The sequence below is a fragment of the Bactrocera latifrons genome, unplaced genomic scaffold (genome assembly GCF_001853355.1).
Source record: "Bactrocera latifrons isolate USDA-ARS-PBARC rearing strain unplaced genomic scaffold, ASM185335v1 scaffold_253, whole genome shotgun sequence".
NCBI lineage: Eukaryota > Metazoa > Arthropoda > Insecta > Diptera > Tephritidae > Bactrocera > Bactrocera latifrons.
Genome location: NW_017536108.1, coordinates 331,608 through 350,416, shown reverse-complemented (window position 1 = coordinate 350,416; position 18,809 = coordinate 331,608). Strand labels below are relative to the sequence as shown.

Below are 18,809 nucleotides of genomic sequence, written 5' to 3'. Positions count from 1 at the left end.
CTTTCATAAGATAACAATCGAAATCAGGTAGGCAATACTTTACTGAAACCTGTTTCGATTTCTGGCACGAAAAAGCCCTATCACAGGTCAGAGATATAATAAAACTATTTAGTATTATATTCGGTTAATAGAGAGAAAAGCTCAAGCATTGCGCCACAAAAATCTATTATTAAACACTAAGCCAGAAATACGTTCGAGGGTTTGCGTAGAAGGGAAAGAGACCGACATTGCAGTGAAAAGATACCATAAAAATACAAAAAAATTATTATGTTGTGTAATATTCATGGCCTTAATTACATATATATTAAGTACAGTATAAGAATGTATTTATCAATATTTTGTGATTAATTAAAAAATAAATTTATCTGTCTGATATAATTTGTCACATGCCGCGATTGACTATAATTGAGGCGTTGACGAATTCGAAAAAAGTGATAAGCAACTTTTTTTCTGATTAGACAACCAATTACAGCAATGTTATGTAATAACCACACCTTAAAAGTAAAGAGTGATTAGTTTTGGTTTCACGATACAATTGGACGGGATTTCATGTTTGTTCTGGGTGCGGATGAACTAGAATTCAATGTCATAGGATAAGAGTCTCAAAACGTTTGGGTAAAAGGTATGCCATATCACTTTATGAACTATGTGAAAACAATATAATGATATTACAATTGACGCAACATCCCGACTAATTATAGTTTATATTCTTGTTAGAATAAAGATCTGATAAAATTTGATGATTAAACTTTGATCGTAAAAATATTCGGAATTGCAACTATAACATAAATTATGCAATTGTGATAATATAATTATCTTATTGCCGTCATGTATGAAATAGCAGTCCTTTGTAATTCCACACTCAAGTTTCCAATCTGGTTTCGAAGACGAAAGTTCTTAGTTCTATTGTATATATGGTGCATATGTAGGCATGTCTGAGAGCAAGGGTCCGCTGTGGAGAGAGATCTACATTCACAATAGTCATAGCTTACTGCTTCCACAGCAGGAAAGTCTTCTCTGTTAAGGGCTTAAACTTGTAAGAATATTCTCTACATTTCCATACGCTGTACTATATTGTCATTAGTATATAGCTCAGCTTAAAGCTATGCACCCCAACTCAATAGTAAAAGCTTTATCAGAATTATTCTTTAAGATTTAATGAAACTGCTTTTATACTTGATCCAGTATTTTGCCGAAAATCGGGTCCTTTGCATACGGCTCATGAAATACAACATATCTTTGATTTTCACAAATGTAAGGACCTCCAAATTTTAGCTCACTTCCAACTATTGGAGCTACGGTTCATTATTTCGACCGAAAATAATTTAAAATTAATCAATACTAGGTGTTTTTGTTAGTATAGTTGATACCATAAGCCTTATCATTACCATCACCTTTACCATTACCATTATCATTGCTATCACCATTACCTTTAACACTACTGTTACCATTATCATTACCATTACCATTACTATCACCATTACCTTTAACACTACTGTTACTATTATCATTACTATTATTATAATAATTATTACTTTTATTACTATCTTATACTAAAACACATTTTGCAAATATTATGTTTGTAGTCAAGTGATGCACTACTTCCTTTATTGTACTCTTCACTAAAGAAAATTTGTTCTATGCGTGTTTTGCGGTGACTTGTGGCATAGTTACAGAATTTATATTTAACAAATAAAATGTGCTAGTTTCATAAAACTGCATAACATCAAAACGATTTTCTAAAAATATATAAAACTATTAGTTAAATATTAAGGTACATATATGTATGTGTGTATGTATGTATGTAAATATGCGACTCACATAAAATTCTCAAATTAACGTTAATCACTGGAAACTCTGCACAAAATCATTAAAATTGCCTATACATTTTATTTTGCTGACATTTTATGAAAAGCTTTCCAAGTGCTTGGTCACTTTATATAATTTGTCATAGGCACACTGACGAACGAAATTGTAGCAGGTGGAAAAGAGTGTTTAATTGGAATGCGAATAAGGTTTCTTATATAAATATATAGTATTTTAAGACTGGTTGGACCGATCAAAAAGTTTCTTACTTATATTTTGCTGTAACTCAATTTTCAATAATTTTTTTTCTCTCAATAAATTTTAAAAAGATTGAGGATAGCAAAAACGAGCTTTTGAACTTAATGTGGGTTATCGCTTTCAGTGTAATTTATCTTTACCGAAAGGCACAATGTATGTATATAGTTTTAAGAAAGTGGTTGTATTAAGTTAATTAAACGGCAGATATACATATCTGTCACAAAAGAGTCTATATATTTGAATATAAGTAGAAGCTTATAAATATTATAATAAATAATATTTTTTTTTTTTTTTTTTTGAAATTTGAGCTGAAACACGCGATATCTTAAAATGTTTTTGTTGCAAGTGTAGAAGTTCTTAAAACCTCTTCATAAGACTCTTTAGTTGTCTATTTCGTAGGACCTTGGCTACTTCTCACAGCCTTTAAGAAGACAAACATTTTAAATAAGGCACTCATCTATAGAGGCTATATTCAATGTCTGTTTCTGCGTGAAAAGTTTGTTGAAGTGGAGGTCTTAACTGTTTCAATATATGCTTTTAAGTACTAATAATTTGCCTCTCTGGTTTTTTCAGATATCTGCACTTTTTAGCAATTAGAGAGAAAGAGAGACAAACAAAAAATCCTTCGTTAGATAAATGAGAAAGTAAAAAGATCTAGGCACTGTTTAAATTGAATATAAAGTACTTGTTTAAATAGGAAACTATTTTTAGGGCTAAAATTAACACTTCAGTCTAGTTAGCTAAAAAAATCAACTGGGATAATAAGGGATGCATCCTAATGTGCATTTATAAATATTTGCTGTGTTTTTTTTTATTAAAATTAATATTTTTAAAATTCTACAAGAAAAAATAATTATTTCGAAACCGGTGATCATTCAAAAAAAATAAGCCGTTTCTAATGCTACAATTTTGCCCGTCAGTATACGTAATGTTTTTGTAATCTGTACTTTGACATAGGATCTGCTTTAATTCCTTTAAAAGCAAATTTTCTGCAAGGCAAAAGTTAACGTTGCCAAATTTCTCCATTATTTTTACTGCTTCATGTTTTTATAGTTGTTATTGTAAATATTACACAACCGAAGGGTGCGCCCAATTTGTTGATAATTCAAGCGAATGTTGCCTCTGACGCGCTGCGACTGGGTGGGTTTGATGTACTTTTTGCGTTGTTTATTGTTGTTGTTGGCATAATAAAAATTTATAATCTTATTATATGGGTGCAGAAATTTGCTTTTGACGTTGTTGTTGTAAGTATTTTCTACTTCAATTGCACCAGCACCATGAAGTAGGTGACAACAGCGCCAAGAACCTTTTTGTTTGAAGAGAGAGAGAGAAAAAACGAAAGAGATGTCATGACATTTAATGTGTGAATATATTTGAAATATAGTAGACTTGAGAGAATCGAAATCAAAATAAAACTGAGATAAATTTCTTGCGGAAGTGGCAACTGGCCACTTTGCAGGGCGACAAACACGCCAAAGGCAGACAGCGCAGCCTGCATGGAGTCGAGTTGCCACAAACAACCGCGAAGCCGCAAATTCAATGCAACAAACAACAACCACATAACAAGCACTTGTAATGCATACGACAGCACTTTGCAACAAGGGGACAACAACAATAGCAACAATAACAACAATAACAATATTGCACACAAACAGCAAAGAAAAGATAAAAATATGTCATACCGATGCAAACAAGTCCAGCGAGACAGTGAAGAACTTCGCTCCCGATATGGACATCGCCTTTTGACACTGCTGGCAAACGATCTGAACAAAAGTCTTGGCCTCCTCGGAGCCATCATACCAGTGGCAAGAATAGGCTGCCTCCATGACGGATGAGCTCTGCGGGTAATCGTGTCAAGAAAGAGTAGAAAAAAAAAAACAAACACACAAATAAAATGCGAAAAATGGTAAATGAAAAATTGCAAAATAAAAAGTTGCCGCTGAAAGTGAAATAAAGTTTGTTCTGGACGTTGAAAACGCAAGTAAGCGCGAAGACAGACTCGCGTTTGGTCGTGCGTAGTTGCAATGTAGTCAAGGGAATTTGCTCAACCGATATAAGCACGCAAACAAGTTTATGAGTGTGGTCCATAAACCGGCGATTATAATTTTTGCGTAAAAGTTTTTGAACCTCAGGTTTCATGAGTTGTGGCATTCAGGTGTCGGAGTTTCGATTCTGGCTCAATTTTATTAATTTTTGACTTCAGAAAAAATCTACATTTCTTTTCTTTAAAATGTCTTTCATATTCATATACGCGCCTGATATAAATTTAATTGAAAGATCGAATACCTATTTTGGGGTTAATTTAAGATCTATACCGACAACGTCTACTTTTATAAATAAAAACTTGACAAGAGCACAAGCAAGAGAATGTTTCCAACTAATTTTCTTAAGATTACTCACATACTGAACGATATAAATTCAACCAGGAGTGCGAAAATGATTATTTTGGATATGTTGGGGAAAGTACCGAATTGATTTTTGAAATGACATTATTTTTGGAAGAGAATTTCGTTTGTTTCTATTATTCACTAAGATGTCTTAAGCGTTCAGTCATACAAGTATTTTTTATATAAGCTTCTAGAAAGCTAAAGTCGGTCTAGAACATTTTAAGGAACTTAACTTGAAAGTGTGAGCCTGTTGTCCAACTCATACTGCTACAAATATAATTTATGATCCTCACCAACATTAAAGGAACTCTTAGAACATAGTTGTAAGTTATTTTAATTTTTATACCCGGAACGGTATGTGATCAGTAATGATCAGTATGCTGTGCTGAGTCGATTTAGCCATGTCCGTCAGTCCGTCCGTCTGTCTGTATACATACAAACTAGTCCCTCAGATTTTAAGATATCCTTTTGACATTTTGCAAACGTCACTTTCTTTTCAAGAAGCTGCTCATTTGTCGGAAATGTCGATATCGGACCACTATAACATATAGCTGCCATACAAACTGAACGATCGGAATCAAGTTCTTGTATGGAAAATTCGCACATTTCACAATGTATTTCCACAAAAGTTGGCACAGGTTATTTTCTGAAACAAAAATATAATCTCCGAAGAAATTGTTCAGATCGGCATACTATAGCATATAGCTGCCATACAGACTGAATGATCGGAATCAAATGTATGCATGGGAAAATTCTTCATTTGACAATATATCTTCACGAAATTTTGTGTGAATTATTGTTCATATCAGCTCACTATAGCATAAAGCTGCCATACAAACCGAACGATCGGAATCAAAGGCTTATATGGAAAATTTCGCATTTGACGTGGTATTTTCACGAAATTTGACATGGATTACTGCTTAAGGTAATAATATAATCTCCGACAAAATTGGTTAGATCGGATTACTATAGCATATAGCTCCAATACAAACTGAACAAATAGTTACTAAAAGAAATGCACCTGTGAAGGGTATATCAGCTTCGGTGCAGCCGAAGTTACCGTTTTTTCTTGTCTTAGAATAAGAGTACACTATGTAATAACCTCGAAAATGCCTCCAACAATAACCCATGCCAAATTTTGCCAACTTATCTCATCAAATGACAAAACTTTCTATGCAAGCACTTTATTTCGATGGTTCGATCGTTCAGTTTGTATGGTAGCTACATATGTGCTATAGCGGTCCTTCTTGGAAGGAAAAGGAAAGGATTTGAGATCGATATCTTAAAAGCTGAGAGACTAGTTCGCATAAATATAAGATGACGGGCGGACAGATAGATAGACGGAAATGACTAAATTGACTCAGTTCGTTTTTCTGATAATTTATGTTTATATTTTACCCTGAGGTGTTACAAACTTTATGCCAAACCTAATATACCCTGTTCAGAGTATAAAAATTTATTTAATTTCCAAGTACCACCCTAATATGCATATATATTTTTTTGTTCATTGTAATTTTTTTCACCAACAAACAGCAGAAAAGTGAAAATCCTGTAAGTGTCTAGAAAAAAGTTAGAACACTCGCTGTGAGGAAGTGTGTCGAGTGCATATCCGCGCATAGTTGCTTGCTTGTGGAGTGTTGTGCGCCCACGTATCTGCATCACTTCCGCCAGTTGCAAAATTTTGCTTATTTTTGTTTTCGTAATTTCATTAGTTTATCAAACTTTTCGCGAGACTGTGATTTCTATTTTCGTTGCCACATGGGGAATTCCAATGCATTCAACTCTTTAGTGGCGTTGAAAAATCACTTACTTAGGTTGCATTCCTATTTAGCAGACGACTGCGCTTAAAGCTTTCAAGCATTTCTTATACAAAATTCTTAGAATTTCATATTTCCTGTAAGCGTTTTGTATGGATGCAAAATGTGATTGAAGATACATATGTATGTATGTATTTACTATGTATTTACTATTGAAAATACATACAGTGCTGGACATATAAATGTATAACAAAATTTGTCTACATTATCGAAACAAATTATTGCTACTTCTTCTCTCTCGTATCCTAGTCAGTTTAGTCAACACATCTCGAATTTGTAATCATACAATTGCACCTTGGTCGTTCCGGCATGGATTTATTATAGCTCCATAAAACTCTAGTTCCCGTCTCCACGAATGTTAGTTTAAGGATGAATTGAACTAAAATGACTACGGGTATTGCATTCCTCTTCTTTGGAACTACCGCGAATCGGTCTGGGTCTAGAACACAAATGTCGAAAGTTGATCGATCTTTGAAATCAACAAAGCGGTGATGGGTAGAAGGATTTTTTCACAAATTTTAAGTCAGAAGAATTTTTGGATTTTGGTAAGTGTCATTACTATTTAGTGTTTGAAATTTCCATTAATTAAATTTATATTTTTCTCTTTCTTTCTGAGGCTACCAAAGTAATTTAAATTTTTTTGGCAAAATTCGTTTTTATTTATTTTATTTTTCTTCAAATTCGGCGATTTCGTCCTTCAAATGGTCTAATAACGCTATGTAATACTCGCTGTTGCTGGTCTTTCCTTTTTCAATGTAGTCAATAAAACTTATTCCAAGCGCATCCCAAAATTAAGACGCCTTAACCTTGTCAGCCAACTATTTCGTTTTTCACGTTTTGGATCAGGTTCATCGTGTGCAGTCCACTCGATTGACTACTGCTTGAATTTCGGAGAGAAACAATAGAGCCATGTTTAATTCGTTGTCTCATATCGGCGCAAAAACCCCGGTTTATTATGCTTAAGCTTCTCCAAACACTACTTGGAATAATTAACTCGTCGTTGCTTTTGGTCAAAAGTGAAATCGCGCGGAATCCACTTTGCACAGAGCTTTCTCATACCCAAATATTCGTGAATTATATGATATAGACGTTCAGTTGATATTTTTAAAGGTCTGGTGTCTCGAGCAACTTCACTTCACGGCCATCCAAAAGTATTTAATAGAATTTTTGGTCGAGAACAACCTCTCTTGGGCGTCCTCCATCTTCGGTGTTCATTCCAACACGACGGAACTTGGAATGCTAATTCTTGATGGTTGATTTTCCTAGGCCAGTGTCCGGAAACTAATCATCAAAACATATATAAACTGGCAAAGACCTTTTGAAGTTTCAAGCTAACTAAAACTTGTATGGATTTAATTCTAATAGCGCCATATTCTGGTCAGAACGTTTAGTTTTCAAGTGGCCAGTTGATTTACTTAGTTTTTCTTTATTTGTATAGATAAAAAAAGGGCTTTGGTCTGCCCACTAAGCTGTTGAAATATATATGGCGAGCAAAAGTTGATAAGGTAAGCTGTAAGTTATTTGTTGAATGCATTTCGATGGTAATTTATGTGCGATCTGCCTAAATGGCGAAAACCAATCTTATCTTTCATCGGCGAGTTCGATATTAAAGTTGCATAAAGAAGAGTAACTTCTTTAACTTAAAATTATCAGAACAAGACTTGTAGGAACGTGGATCTAACATGGACTAACACTGAAGAAATCATCAAAAACAAAAAGGGCGATGGACTTACAAATTTGGGTTCAGCTGTTGAACCCATAGACTAACTGGTGCGATCGGTATTCAAATATCAATCTGTTTGTGTAGTAAGAGGGCGGGCTTCTTCTTGGAATTTGAGATCCATTTAGGCACTACTTCACCCCAACCTGAGAGCACATGGTTCCGTGATACGAGTACTTATTGGCATGTATTGAGCTGGTAAAACTATTGTCGGAGTAACCCAACACGAGCATACGAAGCACACTATGCCAGTATGTAATATGTATGTCCAGTATTAGAACTGTATACATATATACAGATATATCCAATTAGTGGGTGAAAAAATCAAACTCGGACTAAATTTAGCCTATTTTACATTTTATGATAGAATTCTTAACCTGAACAGCTTTCTGTTACGAAGAACCCCTTGCCCAAAAAGTGCCTTAAAAATTTTGCTTGGAAAATAGACAAAATTATACTGGAATACTAAATATGATTACTTCGGCAAAAAATAATTCACATCGAGGGTTGAGGAGAGGAATATGGAGCATAAGTCCATATTCAATTTCCCGAAAAATAGGCGGAGTTTTGCATTTTTATGTGTGCGATGTGGAGATTTTGTGAATAATTGGATATACTTACTTTAATAAAACTTGATGAAAGTTAGAAATGTAAACTGTGTTATATATGTACATTACCTCTCACATAACGGTACTAGCTAAATTATAGGCAGCAAAACAAACGCATAAGTTAAACTGCACATAATTTGTGGAGCATAACTGTATATTTGCTTAATGCCTATGATTTATTAGAACTTTTAGTGATATATTTGTCATTTGTAATCCCTTATAATTTTGCCCTCCCCCATACTCACCTCTTCAATGAGCCGGTTGCCAAATATGCAGAAGTGAAATACCTGCGCCAAGGCATAACCCAAGTAGCCGATGGTTGTGAAGGCGTACACATTCACGCCGGTGATTTTGGTTGCCTGGTATGCCAACAACGTCAGCATAATGGTGGATGTCAACATGTGCAACAACAAAGCGCCGCCGTAAGTGTCACCAATTGCTGCCACTAATCTGTGAAATGGAATTGGAAATTTGTGCAATTCATATTGTTACGAAAGAGGGGACAAGACAGGGGCGAAAGGAGAAAGCAAAACGTGAGAATCAAAGAAAAATATTTTGGAAAAGTGCGATTGCAAACAAATTGCCAAGATTAGCGACTTGCTGGAGCCAACGAAGACATAGGCACTTAAGTATATACATATTTATAAGTTCATATATACATAAATATATAAAAGTGTTCTTAGTTTTACAGCGTATATTAAAGTTGCTACAAATTTGGTCCCACGCAGAATTAAGAGCCTTAGACACTATAAAACATATATGCATGTATGTAATTGAGTCGATTTAGCCATGTCCGCTCTTCCGTCGGCCCGTTTGCTCTTCTATTTTCTCAAACCGTCCCTCAATTTTTGAGATAAAAATTTTGAATATGTAATTTTTTCCGCAAGAAGCAGCCCATTTGTCGGAACTGCCAATAGCGGTAAAGAGCGGTCATCCTAATACTAACTACATGTATTCAAATAGTGGTCAAATAACGGTGCTAGAGCCTTGAGTATTGCCTTATAAGCACTCACACACACACATTTCTGCATTTATGCATTATATAAATAATGTGGCTGATAATAGTTGGCGTTGTGTGCGAGTGTGTGCATAAATAAATCATGCATAATAATTGAAATACAAATAGCATATGTTACCGTTATGTCGTTAAGTAAATACTTAAATGCATATGAGCTTAATTAATGACATTATGTATTATTTACGGCGATAGCTGTTTGCATGTGCGTGTGTGCACAGGCCTGCCTATGTGTTAAAGTTACAAAGTCACGGGCCTTAATCGATTAAGTAGCGCGTGTCAGTTTGCAATCAATTAAGTCCATGCAAAAGACTAAGTGCCTTTGCGTATGCTTACGTGTTCATATAAACTACTTATTATTGTTTAAGTGATATTTATGTAAAATCAGTGCAATTTCATTGAGCACAGACATATTCAACCGCAAATATGACGGTAGTAAGAAACATTTATGGAAGACAGTTGCTAGAGTGCCTTCATAAATTGAAACTATTTCAACACATTCCTGCTTTATTTTTTTTGTAATTCTTGGAAAAGAATTAAAAAATAATAGAATGTTGCCACCTGCGCCGAACATTTCAGTCAAAAATATTTCAAATATAACTAAAAACCTGAAATTGCGGAAATTTAAATGAAATAAATACTGAACATATATTTTAAAAGACGTTGCCACCTAGTTAATTTTATAAAAATTGGAATAAAATTAATCTAGTAAAGAACATTTTGAAATTATAGCAAACGTTTAAAAGAGATTATGCAGTATAAAATATTATTAAAAAAAGTTGCCACCTTTTTAAAGATTTATTGAATAAAATTAATGGAATAAATGAAAAATGATATTGCATTAGATGGATGAGCCGTAAATTAAATAGCGTACTATTGCAAATATCATTCAAGCTGAGTTGCCATCCATATAAAAATTTCATGAAATAAATAAGAAGAGTGCTGGATTGTTGAAATTAAACGGCTTAACAAAGGTTTGAAAAAGTTTACCTCATAAAAATATATTTTGAAATGAGTTGCCACTTATTCAAAAATGTTATTGAATTGAAATAATTGAGTGAAAAACAATTCGTTTTTATGAAGGCTGTCCTTCTATCTTATGTGTATACTTCCCACCTGTTTGAAATCAAAGTGCAATAAATGCAATAAAACCGTGAAATAAAAGAGAATTTGTACAATATAATTTGAGCTGATAAAACTTGGAGAAAGAAACTCTAATTCGATTCATATAGAATTGCGTTATACTTTTTGTTTGGAAATTGGCGTGGTTTCTCAGTTTACAGATGAAACATTGAGATTTCTTAAATTTTCAAGCTAAAAGACTAAAAGGCATATGAGGTAAAAAGGGTTAAAATTCGGCGATTCGATAAACAATAAGCAGCGTTGCAAATTATGTGTTAAAAAAAATTAATTAATATACATTTTCAAGTTTTTAAACCCTAATACCAAGCTTATAACTGAAAATTGAAAATACAGCTTTTAAGGATTTTTAAATTTCCCAATATCGGAATAGTAAATTAAATTTTTTAATCCTAAAATCCTAATTAAAAAGTTAAAATATTATTTCGAAATAAGGTTTCTGCATAAAAAAATTGGCAACCCTGTACAAGTGTATATAGGTCGAGAATGCCTATAACGATTTTTCAAAGTTCGGTCTCACAGCAAGTCTGTTTTATTGGTACTCTTTACTAGTCTAGGTCAGTTACGACAGAATATTCTTAAATATTTCGCAACCGCTTATTTTTGCATGGCCCACCTTTCATAGTTCACTTGATCCACTGAACATGCATATTATTCTACAGTACTTATGGCTTCTATTCGCCGCTGCGTATGAGTAATATATACATATACAAGTATATATACATATATATTCCCCCGAAATATTTAAATAAATATTTAATTCACTGAATTTCAATCCGGCGAACCACCTTTAATTATAACTTGTAACTTTTTAATGAGCCGAGCCACATGTAATAAAAACATGGGTGGAGGGATTCGGTTGAGTATATGAAAGCATAAAGCCATGTGCAAGCACTCCCATTGGCTATTTGTTGACATACCGTTTGAATATTTCAAGGTTAAGTGCATACTTACACAGTTGCAATATAATTTAACGTCGACTCTAATTACAGCGCATATTAAAGGTCTCCTTATATTGTTGTCTATTTGAGAACAGTTTATTAAAATTAATGCCTAATATTAAAGCTGAAATAGCAACGGCCTTAGAACAGATGTAAGGACTTTTTGTGTGGATATTATTGGGTAGTGATACTGAACTGACTAGGCACTAATGACTAGCAGATACGAAGCTCGTGTAATTGCATAGACAAATAAAATAAGCCTAACTAACAAATCATACAGTGTGGTATACCCCACATAACATTTAGTTTCAAAACAGAAGGCGAAAGATGGGCGTAAACATTTTCTAGAAGAAACTTTAACTTTTTACAAGCGTATACAAGTACAAGTAATTGGAGCGGATTCGGTGTTTTTCTCACCAAGGGCTTTTCTGGACTTCCCAGAATTTTTTTTTACTTTTGATACAATAGTAACAGGATCAATTTCTTATGTGATATATAATATTAGCACTTTAGCGAAGTCTTCTTTAAGCCACCTGCGTTGAACATTATTTTTGTAATACTCTGCTCACATCTGCATATATGGCAACTCTTTCTCAAATATGTCAGAATTAAGCATCCAATAAATAATCCAATAAATAAATAAATCCAAATTTTGAGAATTTTTATATTTTTTTGTTTTTTCAATTTTTATTATTGGCGTCAACTCTACCTTTAAGGTTTGTTTAATTTTGAAGATTTCAAAAATTCTCTTCCACTGGTGTTAACTATATTTTATGGCTGTTTTCCGTTCGTAAATGGTCACTTCGGCTTGCAAGAAAACAATTTTATAACAAAGAGTTGTCAAATATCAGGCAAAGTTCACTTGAGTAGTTGTTGAATTGTTGGATCCTGTATAATTTTAGCTATCATAATCGCATGTGAAGCTTACTATTAATAATTCTGCACGAAAGTATTATTTTTACGGGTGCTCGACTTTCTGGAAGTGTAGATTTGAATCCTTTGGATTGCAGTTTGCGATCATGACTTGTCGAATATCCCACAGAAATTTGGATTTTTGCAAAAAATATTTAGCAAAGAGCAAACGGTGCATTGGCATCTTCCTCATCCAGCACACCAATGATAATGCGATTGCGGGCCCCACCAGCAACTGATTAATTAAAATTGCGTCGAATAGCTTTTGGGCAATCAATAAACTCCTGGTTGGCGGTTGCACCTGTCTCAATCTTAAAAGGTGGGCATCGCGACACATTTCGCATGCCTTGTTTTCGAAAAAAAACCTTAACTTGACAGACGCACCACTAGAAGTAACCTTTTGGTATCTCCTTCCCCTTCTCGCTTTGTAACACACTTTGGCTATAAGGTTTGGTCGCAAGGCACAGCAAGACTTTCCATCCGATTGCTGAGCTAATAAGGAGTTACGAACACGGTGATAAAAAGCCAGACTTTTGACTTTACGTACTATCCTACAGATACATATTGTTGTATCTGACATCATTCGGCATCCTCGGAGATGGTTCAGCGGACCATACTTTGTTATATCTAATACGAGGGGTTAGTGACCAACTCTCTACAGAGATAGGGTCCATATCTTCTTCCTATCTGTATTTGATTATGACACACACACATATTTGTACCGTTTTGTACCATTTTTCACATATTTATACCGGTTACTTGTTCGATTCGCACTTCTTCAAAGTATACCGAAAGGAATTCATTTTACGCATAGTGACTTAGCGAGATCTATAACGATTGCTGCTGCTCTTAGCTTTTTTTTATTAGTCTTTATTATAATGATAGTGTACCAGATGTACACCATCAAAAACCAACTAAACTCTACACATCAAATTGCATTCCAACCAGCAAAATCCTTAATGCAAATAGTTGCAACTACTTAAAGTGCACTAAAATTAAATTATAGTAGTAAATGGCGGATCATCAGCACGAAGCGCGCACAGGCAAGTGCAGTTAGCAGCACACCATCGAATTTGTTCGGAGTCCGGGCGGCGGAAGTGCCACAATTGAAGAGTCAAGGAAACGGAAATGAATGAACAACACAATTTGGTTTTGTTGTTGTTCCTTTGTTTGCCTGCTGCATGGGCAGCTTCTGCATTGAGCGGCGTGCCAGACATCAGCTGAGCCATCAGCGCCGCACACGGAACGGGTTTGACCTGATAGTGCAAGTGTGTAGGGAAGTGTTTTTGTGTATATGTGTATGTGTGTAAGGCTGCAAGTCGGTATAATGCAAATCTTTTAAATATCGACAGTGCGCGAGTGCTCACAGATTGTTGCTGTTTGCAGTGATTGCAACGGCAACAACAAATTATTTATGTAGACACATAATTTCCGACAGAGACCTGTGAAGTTTGCGCCCGACATCTGTTCATTGCTTGCTGCAATAACAGCAGCAACAACTGCGAGTACAACAACAATTTATAACTGTTTTTTTTTTTTTTGTTTTTTGTTCGATTGGGGCAATGAGTTGAAATTGAAAATTTAAATTTCCTTCACAATCAACGGCTTCCGTTCCAGCCAAATGCCACAGCGGAGTGAAAATGTGGTGCAACAAGCTTGGAAGAATAGTGGGCTTGCTATTGAAAAGGTTTGTGTGCTCGACTTAGTTTGTGCATATTCTCTATTGTTATGTTGTCTTTCTGTGACTTACCGCACCACGTGCTTGTGCCGCTCGACCCAGTATTTTATAGCGCTGCGCACCATCATTTCCTGCTTTCTGGTCAAACCATTCGGGTTTGTACCGTTCATGCCATTGAAGGTTTGCAAAGTCGATGGCGCACGAAATTGTGCACCCCAATCGGCTTTCGAGCTATAGACGCCGCTGATGTCCAGATCAGTGGGTTCCTTCTCTGAAATTGAAGCGAAGAAACTCATGTAATGATACAAATGTTCCAAGTAAAAATCTAAATCAAAGGTCGAGTTCGAACGGCTAATGAATTTTAGGAAACTTAATTTCATTGCTGAGGGAAACACGGTAAATTTTCATCTGACTGAAAAGCTCGGACAGGTTATTAGCCTCCTTAAAGTTAAATTAAGACCATTTACACGGATACATGTACCAATTTGATTTACTGTCAACGACAAACTGTCGCTGTACTTGGTGAACGCGTCGCCGGAAAACCCTACATCCGGAACGGTTTGTCACCCCCATTGCGCCCTTTTGTTTGGCTTCCTTAACTCGCTACGATTGGATGAGGTGAGGGCGGCTAAGTACCAACAATAGACTATTGATCGCAGGGCATAGACTTTGAAGAAGTCGCATAAAATATACTTTAGTAAAAGAAACAAACATAACAGCCCCATGTTCACAACTGACTTTGAAGTGAAAAGTTCAATACAAAATATTTTTTTCTACAGAGAAGAGCAATTGATTTTCCAAACGTACACGTAATACACTGCAAGGAACATGGATGAATGTGCAGGGTTAAATGCGGATCGCACTCAGATAAACAAGAACTAAATGTATTTTGTGCGATAATCGCATTCCAGATATTCTATCGCTATATTTAACTCTGGTTCTTTAAGAAAGTATTGAGCAAATTTTCTATTTATCTTATTAAGTATGAGAGACGTTCCATTATATACTTTTGAATAAGATCACCGATCCAGTTTTGTTGCAAGATTTACACATATTCAATTCTGTTAGCCATATAGAACCCGACCCTCTACATTTTTCAAAAAAAATTCACTCCTTAACAAACCTGTGCAATTTAATAAAAGGAGTACCATGCTCTGTTCATTTACCAGAGCTTGATTAAACGCTCACTCTATGAACAGATTTCACTTTTTCAGTATCCGAATAAAATGAGTATTGCAAAAAACTTAAAGACCGACATTTCATTCAATATCTAACATTCTTAATTTCCTTCTAGGAACAAGTGAAAGAATTATACAAGGTCCTCCCGAAGTCTGGGCATTTCTTTTCAAATTCCTTCCAGTATGTTTGAAATCCGTCAATTTCAAGCTATAAAACAGCTCAGCTCACACCTTAACCTCGAATTCTTTTTAGAACAATCAAACCTTCGTCTAGTTTCCAACATTTGGACGTTTAACTCACCCTCATTGTTGATTAATTCCGACTTCGAATTGGCGGATAATGAACGAAAGAGTGCCGCCGAATTTGGCCGATAGGTGTCCAGCGAGGCTGACAGCTCCATTAATGGCTTCATAATGCCTTTTAGATGTTGCAGCTGTTCGCAGGCGAAAATCAGCCATGAGCAAAAAAGTACATCACACAAGTTCGCATGCACCATGGAGAAAAGCAGATAGTAGCACTGAAAAGCGAAGCTTATAATATAAAACATGCCCGCGCCGGCATTCCACGGATAGAACGACTTGATGGGTAAACGCGGGATTTCTACGGTGATGGTCGAATTGGTCTCCTTCTCGAAGGCGAACTTCACACTCTCGCCAAAGAAGGTGATGGTGGTCCAAGCTGAAATGAATAGAAAATATGCATGCACAAGTTAGCGAAAACTAATCAAAAATTCTTTTGTGCCGATGCGACACTCACCCACAGCCGAGGCGACGGTCGTCAGCATCACCAAGGTGAATAGTTTGCGCATCTTGGCGAGGGCGATCCCATGGTAGCGTGCGTCCGACTCGGCGAACAATGGATGAGAATTTACCTGATTCCAGATATTCAATGTTCTGCAATTAAAATGCAATGAATTTTATAGCAAGCAATTAAAGTGGACGCACACGCGCACAATAAGCCATAACCGGCTGGCGGAGGCGGGATTGGATGCGCTTGATTGTGCGGCTAATTAAACGAGTTCACGCGTCGCCGGAAGCGCCACTTGCCGCTCCTGCTGTGTCACGCGCCATTACATTTCAACTAAGCGAATTCGCCATTGAAATGCTCGGATTATTTCTTACGTTTAGCTCCCCGTGGTGCCGTCAATTGAAGCCACCAGTTCGCATTATTTCGCAATTACAAAAATTTATACAACTCAGCGCTATGCTAATCCATTTAGTCGGCTAATATATAGTAGTAGACTATATTAAAAGTTGTTGTTTGGTACTCACCTGTAGAAGTTCTTCTGACTCACGGCCAGATAGATGAATTTCGTTATGCTATGTGTGAAGAAGAGCACCGTAATCGTGTTGCCGGATAACTCATTCACCTCCTCCGCATTCAACGCCAAATTCACCAGTATCAACAGAAATTGCACCAGAACCAACACCAAGTGTACGGACGAGTAAATCTTCTTGAAGAGCCCTGAACCGCCGGTGAAATTGTGCATAAATAAGCCCGAGTATTTCATAAGACGAATGTTGGGCATCAAGTCGGCCACAAGGCCCACATATTTGCTGGGCTGCATGTTGTGTTGGTGGGCTTTGGTTTACTGAAAGTGAAAAAGAAATTGAGAAACTCGATTGGACTTCGTATTGGCCCTTGTAATTGCGACATTTTGATTCAAATCTGGTTCGCAAAACAGAAAGTTCGTGGGTTTTTATATTCATTATTTCCTTCAAATGGGATTGTATTTGAACGTTGGTCGGTTTGGGTCAAAACCCTAAAAATACTGAATGATCAGTAAAATTCGTCTGGAAATGTTTTGTGCACTTAACCATAAATCGGAGTATTACAAAGGCTTAATAAATGAACCTGTAATATCATAAAAAGTTTTGGGGTATAATTTGTCCTTAAAAATATATATCGTCAAATAAAATGCCAAACAACATATCATCAAAAAAATTGAAATTGAGTATTACATAAATGTAGCATAAGATTTTTAGCTTCAGCTATCACACATAACCAATATATAACCACTTTCTAACCAAAACTCAAATTTTGTTTTAATAGCAGTGGTTTCTGTTATATAATTTGTCCTTCACTTGTAAACTTATGAAAAGTGGTACGTTATTTTGAATTTTAGGTGACGATATGAAATAGATCGAATCTTATCTGAATTTCTTTGCGGCCAATTTTTGCGTTCTATGAGAGATATGTAGCACTAGGACATTTCCTTTATGGAGACGCACTTTCAACGAAATTGGCTTAAAAAACACATTCTAGAAAAAAATATTTACCATAATTATTAGTATTTTTTCGATTTCTGTACTTTTTAAGAAAAACATGTGTTGCTGTCGCAAGAAAATCTGAGTGCCATTTTTTTCATTCAGCTATTAATATTTAGTGGCTTCAGTACATTCAAAATTTGGTACGAGTTTTCATCTGACCAAAAAGGAAATTTTGTAAACCAATGTCATTATTTATTATAAATTATACTATAAATGCTACATGCACCCTTTAAAGAGTGCTGTTTTAACGCAAGGTTTAAATTTGCCACCATTGATATAGTAAAGTGCTGACAACCCGAAAAACATAGTCTAGGCTTAATAATAATGGAGCGATACACCAAAAAACGCTGTGCCGTTTTTGTTAAAAAATATTTCTAAAATAATGAAATGAATTTTCATAATAATGGGTTTTCCGCTCTTGTGGTTCTGAGAAACCACATGTTATTGACGAAAAACAAATACATCAACAACGTGTCACAATTTCATGTGGATTTAGGGCTGAGAGTATAATTGGAGTATATTTTTTGAAAATGAGGCTGATCAAGCAGCGACTCTTACTGTGTTATTGCGAAATGATAACCTAGTTCTTTTTCCCGAAATTGGATGATATTTACACACTTCAATTACTACACGAAACATTTCCAGGTTGTGTGCGAATACTTTCTTGTTTTGGGGATCACAATTGGACCACGATTTCCTTTAAATTAAATTTAACTAATTTGTATTAAATAAAATAATAGTACATTAAATATCATAAAAAAGTTAAAGTAAAAAAAAATAAAGAGAAGTTTAAATGAATAGAGAATAAAATAAATTTAAAAAATCGAAATAAAATTAAATTGAATTAAATTCTAAAACAAAAATTAAATAAAATAAAAGATATTCGTTAAATAAGAATAACACCAAATCGAAAGTAACTAAAAAAATTGAAATAACACAAGTTTAATTAACATAAAGAAAATGAAAAAAAGTTAAGATAGGAGAAAAATAATATTTTAAGTTCTATAAATTCAATTTTCTGAATTAAAATAAAAAGAAGCTAAAAATTTAGAGAAAATTTCTCAGAAACAAATTTTTT

At 35.0% G+C, this 18,809-nt stretch overlaps 1 protein-coding gene across 1 annotated transcript in view; it reads right to left on the bottom strand.

Moving 5' to 3' along the window:
* Nucleotides 1-2,800: 2,800 nt before the first annotated feature.
* The window catches only part of LOC108969471 (odorant receptor coreceptor), a 16,251-nt gene continuing 242 nt past the window's right edge, over nt 2,801-18,809 (bottom strand). The window contains exons 2-8 of the mRNA XM_018934215.1: nt 16,733-17,052; nt 16,218-16,354; nt 15,762-16,139; nt 14,355-14,553; nt 8,842-9,046; nt 3,747-3,902; nt 2,801-3,370 (exon numbers count right to left, since the gene is read on the bottom strand). Of these exons, the coding sequence (XP_018789760.1) occupies nt 3,320-3,370; nt 3,747-3,902; nt 8,842-9,046; nt 14,355-14,553; nt 15,762-16,139; nt 16,218-16,354; nt 16,733-17,028 (1,422 nt within the window). The 5' untranslated portion in view covers nt 17,029-17,052 and the 3' untranslated portion in view covers nt 2,801-3,319. The remainder of the gene's footprint in view (nt 3,371-3,746; nt 3,903-8,841; nt 9,047-14,354; nt 14,554-15,761; nt 16,140-16,217; nt 16,355-16,732; nt 17,053-18,809) is intronic.